At 43.6% G+C, this 15,137-nt stretch overlaps 4 protein-coding genes across 7 annotated transcripts in view; 1 reads left to right on the top strand and 3 right to left on the bottom strand.

The window, feature by feature from the left end:
- Positions 1-282: 282 nt before the first annotated feature.
- LOC141844103 (putative mitochondrial-processing peptidase subunit beta, mitochondrial) lies at positions 283-5,941 on the bottom strand. Its single transcript, XM_074732102.1, has 9 exons — positions 5,354-5,941; positions 5,103-5,267; positions 4,878-5,015; positions 4,637-4,788; positions 4,438-4,546; positions 4,126-4,224; positions 939-1,004; positions 725-832; positions 283-632 (listed from the first exon to the last, which is right to left on the bottom strand). The coding sequence occupies exons 1-9, from the start codon at positions 5,939-5,941 to the stop codon at positions 555-557; spliced, it is 1,503 nt and encodes a 500-aa protein (XP_074588203.1). The 3' UTR covers positions 283-554.
- A 1,339-nt stretch (positions 5,942-7,280) lies between these two features.
- On the bottom strand, positions 7,281-9,676 carry LOC141843823 (endoglucanase 6-like). 4 transcript variants are annotated; one of them, XM_074731847.1, is made up of 8 exons: positions 9,482-9,676; positions 9,175-9,387; positions 8,907-9,107; positions 8,744-8,833; positions 8,498-8,662; positions 8,136-8,420; positions 7,711-8,059; positions 7,281-7,635 (listed from the first exon to the last, which is right to left on the bottom strand). In XM_074731847.1, exons 1-8 carry the CDS (start codon positions 9,674-9,676, stop codon positions 7,301-7,303), a joined length of 1,833 nt encoding a protein of 610 aa, XP_074587948.1. In that variant the 3' UTR covers positions 7,281-7,300. The 4 variants fall into 4 exon arrangements, with proteins under 4 accessions (XP_074587948.1, XP_074587949.1, XP_074587950.1 ...); XM_074731848.1 differs by having other exon boundaries at positions 7,281-7,600; positions 7,655-8,059; positions 9,482-9,634; XM_074731849.1 differs by having other exon boundaries at positions 7,281-7,593; positions 7,708-8,059; positions 9,482-9,634.
- A 1,065-nt stretch (positions 9,677-10,741) lies between these two features.
- Positions 10,742-11,972, bottom strand: LOC141843948 (seipin-1-like). The gene is made up of 2 exons (XM_074731959.1): positions 11,445-11,972; positions 10,742-11,380 (listed from the first exon to the last, which is right to left on the bottom strand). The coding sequence occupies exons 1-2, from the start codon at positions 11,970-11,972 to the stop codon at positions 10,742-10,744; spliced, it is 1,167 nt and encodes a 388-aa protein (XP_074588060.1).
- Positions 11,973-12,752: 780 nt separating this feature from the next.
- LOC141844316 (uncharacterized) overlaps positions 12,753-15,137 on the top strand; it is an 8,050-nt gene continuing 5,665 nt past the window's right edge. Inside the window, exon 1 of the mRNA XM_074732353.1 lies at positions 12,753-13,165. Coding sequence (XP_074588454.1) covers positions 13,147-13,165 — 19 coding nt within the window. The 5' untranslated portion in view covers positions 12,753-13,146. The remainder of the gene's footprint in view (positions 13,166-15,137) is intronic.

Here is a 15,137-nt window from a genome sequence, read left to right as displayed (position 1 = left end):
AGCCGTTACGTGCGTGCCACTTTTACTTGCATCCGATAAATCACAAATTCTTCGAATTCTATGTGTGTTCTATTGAGTCTTTGCACAACTAAAACACACATCAAATCACGATGCAACATTTAATTTAAAACCAATTGCATAAACATCAAAATCCATAGTAGAACTCAACCACGTAGGGCACAATTGCATCAATAGAAGACATTGCAACTCCTTAAGATTCAAAAAATGCATAGAGTATTTATTTGTGAATTAAAGCAATTATGTATAAGATCAACAATCATGTGAAAGTAAATGATACGTAGATATTACCTCAACTGGGCTATTGAACTATTCTCACTTAAGAACGCAATGAGCACATGATCAAGATCGAATATATATGCGATGAATACCGCTATAATTATATAAGTTACATTACCTAGAACTAAAATGACAAGTTGAGAGATTCTGTGCTTCTTGTTTCTTGTAATTTGGTTGTTCAGATGCAAATGGAACAACATACAAGGGCAGTGCTTCGTGCACACTGATTCCCGGACAGAAGTTACCTTGTGGCCTTGCTAAGCAACAGTCCGGGAGCGGAACCAAGTTGAGTCTGGCAAATCCTTGATAGGTCCCATTGCTGCAATTGCCACATCCTGTAATGCAAAGCTGTCAGATTACTCTCGTCGAAGCAAGTTCAGAAAGGTAACTGCAACTTAGGTTTAAATTCATATATAAAGCTGCTTGCCTTGTCAATTATGAAGTTCCGAGCTGTCTCCATTATCGCAGCAGCATCGACAGCATCTACACGAGCAAAGAACTCAATGAAAGGCATTACCCGCCCATACGTCAACATCTGCATTCACGAAAAAGGATGATCATCTTCTGCATATTCCAAGCAATGTGTTATGCATATTGCAAAAAGCTTCCTGGGTAAAACAATTATCGGCGACCATGTTTACCTGACGACCATTATTCTCAGCAACTGCAGTGGAACCATCAATATGAAGCAACATGGCAGATTTTAACTGTACAATATGATCAAACTCTCTTAATATCCTTGTTGAACAACAGTAGTAAAAGAAAATTGCTTTGCAAAACTTATCTTATGAAAGATTAGGTAACAAACAAACTATAAGAAACACACTTCTTGGACTTCACTACACGAATTTTGTCCTAAACTCTATATAAAGCCATAACACTACCACTGGTAATATCTGAAACAACTTTTATGATAGTTCTATGAAATTGAGCTCATGATAGCAGAAACACATTAGGCTGCTGATCTAAAAACACAAAACTTCAGAATTTGCAGCAAATACCATCAAACCATGTTTACTAATTCAATGAAATATATATTTTTTAATTCGAAATTGAAGTACATGGCCACATTATTTGAAGAGTTCGACAAAAAGTCAATGGGTTGAACAATTGTCAATATAAAGGACAACCAATCAATTATTTTCCTCATTCAGAACAGCATTCAAAACTCATGTGACCCATGTGTTTTAGGAAGATGGAAAATTCTCCTACTTTTCTTATTTTGTTCATATTGCAACTTGTAGTGTTGAGAGTCTTCATCCAATACTAATTATATATTGGGGCAATCCCTTCCCTTCTGCAAAATCTGCAAGCTGATTGAAAATTGTCCCAAGTGTCCAATGCACTTCAAGTTTTATTGTAATTTTGTTATTTGGTTTGCCCTATTGCTTTGATAAATTTATTTATCCAAATGCCCAAGAGTGACAATATCCCCACACTCTTAGGAGATTTTTGTAAAATTTAACTATTTGCAAGTGTTGGAGTCAAGTAACTCCAAGAAAAAAAAAACTTTTATCACGTATTAATATCATTATAGAGGCATTGGATTCCATGTTTTTATATGAGGTCACAGAGATGCATCCTTGCACTCTCCTATATCGCTAATGTTTAGTACATTGTATGCCACCTCACAATGCAACATCAGATAAAAGTTTACCATTCTTGAGTTTTGCAAACACTTTCTAGAAGAAAAATAGTTTTGAATGTACTAGTATGGCATCTCAATTTACATCAGACATGGCCCTGCCTCTTGCATAACCTGTTGCTTTTTAATGGGATTTCATTTAAACGGCTTGGGTTCTTCTTTCCTTTTAGTCATACATCCAAATCAAGAGGAGATATAAACGAATTTATGAAGTATAGGATGCAACCATTAGGAGAGTGTGAATCGATGATCATATATTTTTCTTGCAAATACAAATCTTAAACAATTATTAGGAGTATGAGCATGTCGAAATCAAAGAGTGATAGTAATAGGTTGCACAAGCAACTGTAACAGAAAATAACACAACACTAACAAAAGGGTTTAACATAGACTGAAACTCCAAGTTCCTGTATTCATGGCCCTGTCACATGACAAACCAATCAAAATTACTAATTGTGCTCCTCTACTCGATAAAATGGAACAAGCCTTTACAATTTGACGTTAAGACCTCAAGGGCTTATAAGCTCTACAAATAAGGATGAAATCTCAACAAGATCAAAAATTAACTTATCCCAATTAGTTACTACGAAATAAGTACAGAGAGATATGCAAGTCTTACAATGAAAAAAGACAAACACTAAAATGCAGCTTTACCAATTGAATGATGTCTTAATCATTTAGACCTTGGAAATGATGTCGTAATCACAAGCTTTATCAACTTATCCCTATCGTCTGACCAACCAGAAATGGTTGGTCACTCAACCTCTAGGAGTTGCTTTTGGTTGACTGATTTGATTGACCAACCTTTTTACAAGAAAATTGTCTTGGCTGCCCAAAACTTTAGTACTGAGGTTTCCTTGAGTATCCAGTTTGACAAATGGTCAACCAACCTATGGAATGAAGTTAAATTTTGCCAACATAATTTAAGTCACCCAAACTTGATATACACCAGAAGACTAGGTTATGTATCAGTTTCGGTCGACCAACTAAAAACCACTGGCTACCCAAAACTTTTGAAATGCTTGAAATGGAAGTTGTAAGGGTCCTAAGCATTTCTAGGTTGTCAGGTAATTTCCCTCTATGCTTTGATCCCTCTATGCTTTCTCTACAAATTCATAATTTCCTCTATGCTTTCTCTACAAATTATTTGCTCTTCAGGTAATAACCAGAAGACTAGGTTATGTATCAGTTTCGGTCTGTATTAATTATTTGCTCTTATGGTTGATCCCCCTATGCTTTCTCTACAAATTCATAATTTCCTTAGTCATCTGAATCCTAATTATTAAAAGATCGTACCTAGATTATCTAATCTTGAGAATCTTGAATGTCCCAGCAGTTAGAAAAACATTTTCGATCTATGTTTCCCAACAAAATTTATTGACATGGATTTGCATTGTTCTCTTTAGTTCATTTTGATGTTTAGAGTTTTAATATGATTTGTCCAAAACTTAGTTTTAACTATTTTGTTACTTTTATAGACAACTATTCAATATAACGACTTTTCTTAATGATAGTTCTATACTCTACTCCATTTTTTTCTTCCTTTTATGTCAAGGTATGAAACAAATATGGTGTATTAGTTGAAGTGCTAAGGAGTGATTACGGTAAGGTTTATTTTTCTAACTACTTCCAATCTTTTATCTCCAATCAAACAATCTTCATCAGTTACCTTGACCCTATACATCCCAATAGAATGGTGTAGCTGATATCATTAACACAACTTATGAATCAATTTGATGTGCTTAACAAAGAGGAGTGTCTTATGAGTTCATTGGTATATCAACATTCTAATAGAAACTTTCTAAGAAGTCAACAGTACAGCTCTAAATTAACTGACTGAGGCCTCAATACTGTTCAGGAGGCAAACATCATTATGCCGATTGATTTCTAAAAAACAGTTCCACACTTTTTTTTTCATGCTTGCATTGGGAAACTCAAAAGTTCTTAGCAATGTGAACCAACATATAAATTGCTTAGAAAGGGAGAGCACAGTAATGTGTAACACATGAATACACCAAGAGAAGCACAATTCGAATACAAAGAAAAATGGTGCCTATGATGGATAAACCAGGGGAACCATGCACACCTACGAACTATTAATTTTTTTAAGGGGAAAAAAACAGTTGGCCACATCAAATTAGATAGCATGAGTAGCAGTGACATTGCAATAGAATACTACACACCTGATTCCTAGCTCGAGTCACTTCATCTTCTGATACTTGAAATGCAAGTCTCCGAATCTCTTCCATCAATACATTTGATAAATCATATAAGCAACTTGGCTGAAACAGTAGAATTTAGAGTCACAAGAAAAATATTTTATCGTGGTAAAAAATTGATATATTGTATAGAGTTTCTAGGACATTGAGAATTTCTAATGTAATCTACAAATAGCAATTCGCATAAACATGAACAAAAAAAGAGACACCGATGCAAAATATATTTATGAAAGAAGAAAAGTAAAAAATAAAATCCATAAATGGAGTAAAGCTTGCCATGGCAGATAAGAAGACCCCAAACAATCCTGTGTCACTATAGTTGGTATTAAAGGCCATGAAGCTATGGGCCAAGTCATCAGTTCCTACCCGACGAGCAAGCTGTGACCTGCCAATAAGTCATGGAACAGTGTTGTTAATATATACCACTTAAAGTGTATGTCAATTTGTGAAACTTAGCTTCCGAGATTCATCTTACCCTGAGCAACTACCAACGCCATTGCTTTTTTCCCAACTACCCAATAAACATTGAATTACCATGAGAGGGATAGAACTAGGTTCTGTCCAAGATGAACCTTTAAACGTTACCACAAAGTGTGCCAAAGGCATTTCATTATCTTCCACTCGAACCTGTGATATATCAATCAGATGGCATCAAATGATCCCAAAACATATTTGGCACAAAAGGAAGGTTAAATCAGTGCCATAAGGCAGAAGACCTCGCAGCCAGTGAACACAGCTGGATTTGCAGCAACAAGCTGATTCGCAGTGGTAGGATCACTTGAGAAATTTGTGAACAATCTTCCAACCATATTAACAATCTCGTCATGGTTAACTGCTCCCGCAGCTGAAATGACCTAGGGACAAGAAGCATTTTTGAAATTTGAAAAACTTTCTTTGCACTGTGAACAAACAAAAGTGTAAATGCATTTCAAGTTGATCACCATTCTAGGGCCAGTGTAGTGAGTGGAAATGTATTGTCGTAAATCCACCCTTGAAATTCTTCGTATGTTCTCTTCGGGGCCCAATATTGTGTCTCCTAAAGGATGGCCATGGAAAGCAGCAGAGTGCAAATGGTCAAACAGCACTTCCTGAGTCTGCTCCTGCACCTGTTTAACCCCAATACCCACAAGCAACAAATTCAGGCAAACGCAAGCAGAAGGAATACAAAAGATGGAAGCGTATTTTTGAGAACCTCCTTCATCTCCCGGAGAATGACTCCACGCTCCCGCTTGATGGCGTGCTCAGGGAAGTTAGAGTTCTGCAGGATGTCAGCAAGCACGTCTATGGCGAGGGGCACGTCCTTGGACTGGACGTCCGCGAAGAAGGTAGTCTGCTCACGAGAGGTGTAGGCGTTGAGACGGCCACCCATGTTCTCGATCTCCACCTCGAGCGAGCGGGCCGTGCGGCGGCGCGTGCCCTTGAAGATCATGTGCTCGAGGAAATGCGCGGTGCCATTGGTGCCGGGGGCCTCGAAGCGGCTGCCGGCGTCGATCCAGACGCCCAGGGAAGCGGTGTGGGTGGCGGAGGGGGAGGTCTGAGTGACGACACGGAGGCCGGAGGGTAGGGTGGAGAGGCGGACCTGGGGGAATCGAAGGAAGGGAGAATGATCAGGGAAGGGAGTAGCGTCGGCGGAGCTGTGGAGGAGGAAGCGAGGGTCCGGCGTAGTAGTCTCCTGGGACGGGGCTGGGCTGGGCGACAGCGAGAGGTAGCGGGAGGAGACGAAGGAGGAGAAGGCGGCAGGGAGCTTTCTCCTAGCTCCAGACAAGCACAGCGCCGCCATAGGGTAAGGATTCGGCTCGGCTCGGCTCTTATATAATGCGAAAAAAAATTAATTTTGATTAAATTACTATAACATTAAAAAAATTAACAAAATTATTTCAAATAATGTTAATTAAGGAATAGTATATTTCGGTTTAAAATTACTAGTTTTGATTAAGTTAGAATAATTTTGATCATATTTAAAAATAATTTAAATTAGTAACAACGGACTAACCTAACGTGTGATTAATATAATATGGTCTTTTACAGTGTGAAATATGAGTGATGAGATTTTTTATATAACGATAAGGTATTTTTTCTATTGTGGGACATGATATCTCCCTCCTATTATACTATAAAAAAGGGGTTCATTTTTGCGAGCCAAGATACGCATAAATCATTCATTACATCTTTTCTTCTTCTTTCTAACCTTCGATCGGTGATCTAATTTGGATGTCAAAGTGATTAAGCCAGAGCAATTTTGACCTCTATTCTAACCTTTTTGTCTCTTTTGAACTTTATAGAATTTTCGGTTGGTCCAACTACACTTGGGTGTCAAGCGACTATGGCAACAAAGAAGTCAACTGCCCGATGACTCATCTTGAGATTGAGATGATCTTAGATAATAATAAAAAAATCATAAGATAAATTGATCATCTTTAAAATTAATTAAATAGTAGAAGGCGAATACTTAGATTTTTTTAAAAAAATAGAGGGGTTGAAAAATAAAGAGAAAAGAGAGAAACTCCTTGATAAAAATAGAGATCTCTTCCTTACAATGAGTCTTGCACTCCAGCAATCTCATACGATTGATCTTACAATCATTTGTGAAGAGGTAAATCGAGAAGCTAAATTGGTCACGACGGAAGAAGACATTGTCTCAACTTCATCGAGATTCAACCCGTGCCTATTTTAGCAATTCTATTCCATCGTAACAAAACTATGTTCAATACCTCCGCCTTACAATGAGTCTTGCAAGGCAAACTTTACTTCCTCACAAATGATTTTTCATTCTATTTGTCTTCAGGAGCATAATTAAGTCAGTTATTGTGGAACAGATTTATTAAATAAGCAAGAATCGAATTTTGATTAAACCGAATCAATATTTTTTTATGATAGTCAATTAAAATTTTTTTAATTTACTTTTCACTTTATAAAATCAATCGTATCAGATTGTTATGAACTTAATCTACTTGATCATATGAGATTACAATATCACGATGAACGCAGCACATTCCAACAGAAATCTCTTTCTCTTGACATTTGTATAGTTGTATTTCAATCGCACTATTTGAGGAGGAAGAAAAGAGGAGGAGCATTTCATGAACTCTCTTCACTCTTTTCACTCCCTGCGACTCCAAAATTCACATATCATCCCTCCCTAAAGCAACTTGTAGCCTGCGACGGTAACGACCGCCGGAGGAGCAGCTTGGATGTAGACGAAGTCGAAGCTCTCCCCCCCAGGAAGGGAGCTCCGCCATTCCGGGAACGTGTACTTGTTGCCGGAGTTCGAGAGTCCCCAAACAGGGCCGTAGAGTTGTGACACAGAGAGCTTCAGTTCCACCGCAGTCCTCGCTGACTTGTTCGTCACCACCGCGGCGTATCTGTAGTAAGTCTTCCCCCTGTAGTTCCATGACGTCGTTTGCCTTTGCTCGATCGCGAATGGCAGGGAAGCTGGTTTCTTCTCGACGGGCGTGCTCGGGAGAGGGACAGCACCTGCACGGACCCAACAGACCTGAGAGAGATTTTGCGAATCGAAGCGGAAGCTTCGTAGAGAGATTTTGCTGCTACCTGAGAGGAGCTGGTTATATCCGCCATGGCCGCCGTGCAGGCGAGCCAACACTCCGACCATCGGCGCGTTGTTGTAGGTCGTCGGTTCCGTTTGATCATAGTTATACCTCTCGTCCACGAAATTGTCATAGGCGTCGGGGCCGCCCACGATGGCGCCGACCAGCACGTTGGGATTGCTCTGCTTCCGGCCAAACCATGTGTCGTAGCCTTCCCTGCAGCTCACTGTTGCAGGATTCACCTTGATGGACACGATCGATGAGCCGCGGTGATGAACTTTCTGAGGGTAAGTGTCGCCGTAGCCTACCATGTAGCTGGTGCCTCTCGGGTTGTCTCCCAGGATGTAATCCACCTGAGCGAAATCGACGGGAGCACGGTAAGCAAAACAGAGGAATGGAATCACGGTGGACGAGGATGATGAGCACTACTTGGGACTTGGCAAAACTGAGAAGATCAGCCGGAGAGGTAGCTCCTGCGGCGCAGGCCACAGTCCGGCCGGCGGAGGAGAGGTAGTCGGAGTAGACGGCGAACAGGAAGGCGGCGCCGGTGACGAACTGCAAGTTATTCCAGTTCTGATGGAACAGGAGTCCTCCGGGCGTCCTCTGCACGTCGTGTGTTCCTCTGCCGATGCAGGAGCACAAGAAGGACTCGGCCTTCCGTTGGTACGTCTCCAGAACCGGCGCACGCTGAGCTGCTCGGCCTTGTAGAAGGAACTGACGGAGAGCAGACACGGAGCAGAGTAAACAAAAATGGCCGTCGAGGAATTATGAATCAGAGATAGGATCGTCACCTTGGCGGCGAGGACTTGAACGCCAGCGTATTTGACGTCCCAACCAAACTCCGTCGCCTCCCATTCCGTCCCGCCGAGCGCGTCGCCGTTGCTCGCTATGTAGTCCAAATACTGCTGCTCCTGCGTGGAATGGTACAGCCACGCCGCCGCCCAGAGCAGCTCATCCTGCGCCATCAACCGCGAAGAGAGTTCATAACGACGAATGGCGATCGAATCCATTCCACTCAGCTCAACTTAATTAATCACCTCGTATCCGCTGAAGGATCCGTAGTAGTTCTGTGCCACGAGGATGCTGTTGTCGTACTTTCCTCTGTGCTTGTCGGCGAACTCAAAGAGCTGGAAAGAAGGCAGCGAGTTAATCGTCAAGTCGATGCGAAATCGAACAATTGAGCGGCGGCAAGGCACTCACTTGTCGTGCGTGGCTCAGAAGACGGCGGGAATAGGCAGGGTTCGAGCGCAGGAAGACCATGGAAGCTGCTGCCATCGCCGCTGCAGTCTCGCCGGCGAGGTCCGATCCGGGGCGGTCGGCGTCAATGCGGTAGGCCAGTCGGCTCGTCGTCATGTCCTCAGGCCGCTGCCAGCAGTGGTGGTCTGTGTTTCCATCGCCCACCTGCACAAATCCATAACGAACATTTGCTCGATGCGATCAAAGAATTGTCGAACAAAAGGGAACCGACTTCTCCGTAGAGGACGAAGGGCTGCGGGTGGGATTTGAGGAGGTAGTCGGTGCCCCACTTGATGGCCTCCATGGCGTGCCCCAGCTCCCCGCTCGCGTCCATCTGCCTGCCGTACTCAACCACACCCCAGGCCATCATGGTGACTGTGAACGCCATTGGCAGGCCGAACTTCACATTGTCTCCGGCGTCGTAGTACCCTCCGACGAGGTCAACCTACAGCCGACAACCGCAAAGAGAACTCAAAATTAATCCGGATCATCGATCGGAGGAGGAGAACGGAATATGCCGCAGCTGGGAGCTTACGTACTCCGTCTGCCATTCCGTCATGCAGGCCGGAGTTTCCTCTCCAATCCACCCTCTGGTCGGCGGGCAGGTAGCCTGACCTCTGCGCCTCGAAGAACAGAATGCTCTTGCTGAGAGCCTGGCCGTAGTCGTGCTCGGCAGAGGCCAGCGTGAGCATGGTGAAGATCAGAGAAAGACTCAGCGCCGCCACGCCGCTCATGTCGAGAAGCAAGTACAGAGCACTCTGCAACTGGAACGGGGGTCTGGATCAGTATTTATGGCGATCGAATCCAACATGTTTGCGTTTCCAAGGCAATCAGCGGCGGTCATCGCGGGCAGGTGAATTGGAGGAGCAGTTGCGGAGGGACTAGGGAGGGTTTACGCCGTCCATCGCGCATGAAGTCCCGGGCATTGCCGCCGCCGCCGCCGCAAAATGCCCCCGTTTCATGCTCTTTACGTATTTCCCTTTCTTTCTTCCTGCTCCGACTTCCAATTGGACTTGGAAAAAGAAAGGAGAAGAAAATTTCATTTTCAGCAGTTTGTTTATTTATTTTAATTAATGAATCCTATAATTTAAAATAGATTGTGTTTTTATTTCATAATTTATTCCATTCCTAAACAAACATTTATAATATTAGTTTTAACGATTTTGATATTCTGCGTGACTTCCTCTTACATGACACGCGATCCATCGTCCATCACACGATCACGCACCAGATCTGACCGTCCAAATGTAAAAATGCATAATTTTTCGACACAATCGACCCCGTCGCTTCCGATCGCCCTTGCCGTCCGACCACCGTCGACCGTCGAACTGGGCCCGATCGATGCGTCATTTGCCGACACGTCGGCCGATATCGGATTCTGACCGGATTGTGATCGAAATCGGGCACAATTTGACCAGAACGCAGCCGACAGTGGCACGCGTCATTTTCGATCAAATTGCAATCGAATTCCGACCAAATCGCGGCCGAAGACCGATCAGGGAAGGATCATCATCGCCGGTCCTTCCTCGACCGGTCTCCGATCGCGATTTGATCGAAAATGACACGTGCCACTGTCGACCGCGTGTCAACTAAATTACTCTGGATTTCGATCATAATCCGATCGGAATATGACGTCGATCGACGCACCGACGAGTGGCGCATCGATCGGGTCCGGTCCGGCGACCGACGGTGGCCAGATGACACGGTGAGAGCGACCGAAAGCAGCGGGGATCGACTGTGTCACACACAGGATCACGCAGCGCGGATCGGACAGAATATCAAATCTGTTAATTTTAATATCATGGATAATACAAAGATTTACATTCAGAAGACTCCGAAGCCGCAAGCTCACCCGAATCATCGAGACTCTCGCTCGCCTGATCTCCTCCCTCGACGACGTCGCCGCCGGTGCTAGAAGCTGATCCCTCCACCAACTCCGGCCGACGACGAGCTTCGGACACCTTCCTCTTGCTTCTCTCACTCCATCCGAATCTACTCTCCATCTCCCTCTCCCCCTCCCTCTTGCTCCTCCTCGGCCTGAACTTGAAGCAGCAAGCCGACGCGGCCAGAAGCGCAAAGAAGACGTTGAGCGAAGTCCACACAGAGAACGTCCACCTCCATCGGTTCACCAGCTCCTTGGGCCAGGGGAGCTGCGATCTCATCAGGAGCTCTGATTCGTAAAGCTGTGGCAGATCGCTAGTCCCGGCTTTGGGCTTCAACGTCACTGTGATCGAGCCGCTCCTCTTTGCTCTGCTTTCCTTGTATTTCAGCACCTCCATGCCGATCTCCTGAGTCTCACTGGAAATCCCCAGCAAAAGAGGGATACTCATGAACAACGTTCGCATTAGCCTCACAGGGAAGCTCCGGAATCGGAGCATGCAGGGACGGCTCGACGCTGCGATTATTTCTCCGGTTGAGGAAATGACTTCAGCTTGTACCTTTAAACAATCGAACAAATTGAAGAAGAAGAAGAAGAAGAACCAAAAACAGAGGTTATGTGACCTGGAAGACGCCGATCAGGCGATTGTAATCAGACTCAGGCAGCAGGATAAAGAGCGAGACCGTCACTGAGTGTCCCGGCGGCACCGCCCTTCCCGAGCGCAACGTGCTACCGGCCAGCGCCACCGACGCGGTGGGGTTCACTTCCGTGTAGTCGAGGTGCAGGGAGCGGCGCAGCAACACCGGCTCCTCCGCCCACATCCGAACTAGCGCGACGCCGAGAAGGAGCGAAATGAGCATGAGGGCTAGCAGGAAGGTCGCCGCGTAGAGGGCTCCGAGGAGGCCGATGGCGAAGCGGCGGGCGAGGGCAGCAGCGCCGCGGACAACGCGGACGGGGATCTCACGGGACTGGAAATAGAGATAGAGGAAGGGGGAGATGAGGGAGAGGAACGAGGAGGCGATGAGCTCGGCTTGGAAGGTGACCAGCTGCACCAGCCACCCGGCAGGGAGATCCAGGAGGTCCTCGTCGTCGAACCTGATGGCCTCTTCAGTCATCGACGGGCGATGGCGTTTGCAGAAGTTGGCATCCATGGCTGGTCGGTGGACGACGGCGGCGGACTGGTGGCAGAATACTAAATAAAGGAAAAAATTAACGGCCGGGTGGCTTGTGCATGAGGCTGTTTCGACACGTTGCCCTGCAGTCTCCTTGAAAATTCGGCACGTGTAAGATTTTTAATATAATTTTTTAAATCAATAATATATATATATAATTGATATCATGCGCGATCCTGTGCGCGACACAGTACTTCCGCCGCTTTCAGTCGCTCTCGCCGTGCCGTCCGATCACCGTCAACCGTTGGTTCAGACCCGATCGACGTGCCACTCGTCGGCGCGTCGATCGGCGTCGGATTCCGACCGGATTGTGGTCGGAATCTAACACAATTTGGTCGGAAATGTTGCGTGCCACTGCCAGCCCTGTTCTGGCCAAATTGTGCCGGATTCTGACCACAATCGATTGGAATTTGACGTCGGCCGACGCACCGACGAGTGGCACGTCGATCGGATCCGATCCAGCGGCCAACGATGATCGGACGGCGAGGCGAGGGCGGCCGGAAGCGTCGAGGGTCGGGCGAGCGGAACACTGTGCATTCCCACATTTAGACGGTCAAATCTGACTTGTGATCGTGTGATAGACGATGGATCACGAATCGCGCACAGGCGCACCGGAGGTCGTCGCGCACAGGCGCACCGGATGTCGTCGCGCAGAATATCAAAATTGTATATATATATATATATATATTTATTTATTTATTTATTCCTAAAAAAGGTTAAGATTAATTATGGAGTTAATGCAAGGGATTAGGACAGCCGTAACATCCGATTCTGGGGATTTGACAGAGGCATCGCGTCGCGATCGGTGCTATATGGCCGCCAGCAGAGAGCATCTCCGCTTCCCAACTGACGTCTCTCGCGGCGGCGAAGAGGAGACAAGGGAAGGGAAGGGAAGGGAAGGAGGAGAGGGGTGTCGTTCTCGTTTCTCCTTCCCTCACGCCTTTCCAGCTCCCCCGCCCTCCTCTGCATTCACCGTGTCTGGCTTCTCGGTGGGTGCGATGATGGGCATCCGTGTCTGCATTGTATGCTCGCGTCGATCCTGTTGGGGTTTCGGGGAACGGCACGAGATCTGCTAATTTTGTGAAGAATAGGTGCTCGATCTGGCATTACGGAGGTTTTTGGGGTTCGATCTGAAGATACAGAGGGGGATCCGATGTTTTTTTGTTCTTCCGGTGAGCATGCGAGATGCGCGCCGAATCCATGTCGTTCTTAATTCTATTATGACATAAATTTCTTGGATCTGTCATCGGAAATTTGATTATTATGATATTCAAATCTTTGCTTTCTTTTCCTTTGGGAGGTTCTCTGATATGTATCTAAAATTTGAATTTTGGGGAATTACTTTGTATTTATTTGCTTTTCCCGTGTTACTTACAGGAACAATCATTATATGGATCTTCGACCACTGCCAGATGATTCACCTAAATAATCCGTGCTTTGATCTCTGTTGTTTAGGGTAGCATATCTGTAATAGTCTGTTTCAGAATTAAGTAGTTGTGACTTCCAGTTATCACTGCTTTGATTGATTTTTATATTTCTTCTTGTAGAACTAGTTGGGTTTTCACAAATAAGCACAATAATTTGGAGAACAAATTATTTTCTTTTGTATTTCTTCTCACAAACTGAAGTTTCACAAACTGAAGTTTGCATTAAACAAATGTTTATTTTACTTGATTTTTGAAACTGGAGGACAGATTTTCTGCCAGTGTGAGAAGGTTTCTCTGCCGTATTCATAGTTTCTCATACTTCACGTCCATATTAAGTTAGCCCATCTACTACCATGTGGTTAATTAAATTGATGGGCAGATATATTTAGCATCCTTTGCTTTGACTTTGCAAGTAATTAGTTCTCTGTCCTAGCTTTGATAGGAATGAGGCAGTGGCGACAAATTTTTGAAGATGTTTTGATGTCTTTTTTGGTCCAAAATCTCCTGTAGATTAATTAACAGAGAACAGAATACCATAATATAATACATCCAAGATTCCTTAGTTTTGATGTCTTTGCTTGATTGATTTAAATGGTGGGGTACTTCATGCAAACCCTCAGAAGGTGATAATTCACACAGTGCTTGCTATTGTGAGCCTTCTGAGCTGACTGCCAATTTTGTTGTATTATCTGCTTTGGAGCCTTTCTTGTTCTGCGATATATATATATTTTACTTCTAGCCAATTGTTTATTTCCTTTCATATCTTCTATCAGTTGTCTTGTAATATGCTGAAGTGTACTTTTGAAATGAACTTTATTATTATTTTTAAAGTTATTTTATCTAGAGCTGTAAACAAGCCGAGCCAAGCCATGGCATTTAAGCTTGTTTGATATGGTAATCAAGCCAAGCCTAAAATGAACCAAGCTTTTGAAATTATTGTTCAAGCTTGGCTTGATTTCTTTTTATGAGCTTGAGCTTGGTTCAAGCTTGGCTTGAGCTTGGTTATCGAGCTTTCAATTTAAGCTTGTTTGATTGTTTGAAATTTTTGCATTTTAAACTTGTTTCGTTGATTTTTGAGTTTGATAATACAAATTTATTTGTTCATTTTGAATTTTTCTTTCTTTATCTAGCATGTTAATAAAAGTTTATTGATGAACATGAGTCACAAATATTGTTTACGAACGGTGTTCATGAATGTTGTTCACAAACGATGTTCACAAACGTTGTTCACGATCATTAACAAGTTGAGCACATATGTGTTCAAGAATGTTTGTTTAGTTTAACGAGTTGTTCAACTTGTTTATTTAATTGCTCTTGTGTGTATTGAACAAATATAAACAAGCTCTTACCAAGTCAAGTACCAAGCTTATTCACGAACGTTCGGTTCATTTACAATCCTAATTTTATCTCATATTGTTGATATTTTTGCAATTTTGTCTCAAGAAGACTTGTATTAAAAACCTATCTTTCTAGTGTTTCCATATTAACTCTTTTGAAGACCAAAATTAACTGCTCATATTTCTGACAGTGTTTGAGCACAATATAGCAGTTCTTTTTCATGTAACTTCTTTTTCATCAATATACTTTTCATTTGTATGAAATGGTGGTATTAGTCAATGATTCAATTAGTTTTAGATAGTTTTTCTTTTATGCATTGACCCTTCAAATGTTGAGGTTAGAACAGGCCTTAATAAAAACCTCAATTCTTAAAAATGTG

The sequence above is a fragment of the Curcuma longa genome, chromosome 13, assembly GCF_044706935.1.
Source record: "Curcuma longa cultivar G26 ecotype Majalengka, Jawa Barat chromosome 13, ITB_CL_G26_1.1, whole genome shotgun sequence".
In the NCBI taxonomy this organism is placed as follows: Eukaryota; Viridiplantae; Streptophyta; class Magnoliopsida; order Zingiberales; family Zingiberaceae; genus Curcuma; species Curcuma longa.
This window is presented reverse-complemented; position numbering and strand designations above follow the sequence as displayed.

Bases quoted from the DNA above. Each gene is read 5' to 3' on its own strand.
- LOC141843948 (XM_074731959.1), bottom strand. From the start codon at position 11,972: ATGGATGCCAACTTCTGCAAACGCCATCGCCCGTCGATGACTGAAGAG. The intron at 11,381-11,444 runs GTCACATAACCT...GATTGTTTAAAG, and splicing joins GCCTGATCGGCGTCTTCCAG to GTACAAGCTGAAGTCATTTC.
- LOC141844103 (XM_074732102.1), bottom strand. From the start codon at position 5,941: ATGGCGGCGCTGTGCTTGTCTGGAGCTAGGAGAAAGCTCCCTGCCGCC. The intron at 5,016-5,102 runs GTGATCAACTTG...TCTTGTCCCTAG, and splicing joins ACTACACTGGCCCTAGAATG to GTCATTTCAGCTGCGGGAGC. The intron at 4,789-4,877 runs GTCTTCTGCCTT...GATATATCACAG, and splicing joins CTGTGTTCACTGGCTGCGAG to GTTCGAGTGGAAGATAATGA.
- LOC141843823 (XM_074731846.1), bottom strand. From the start codon at position 9,634: ATGCTCACGCTGGCCTCTGCCGAGCACGACTACGGCCAGGCTCTCAGC. The intron at 9,108-9,174 runs GTCGGTTCCCTT...GGATTTGTGCAG, and splicing joins CCTTCGTCCTCTACGGAGAA to GTGGGCGATGGAAACACAGA. The intron at 8,663-8,743 runs GTGATTAATTAA...TTGATGGCGCAG, and splicing joins GATCCTTCAGCGGATACGAG to GATGAGCTGCTCTGGGCGGC.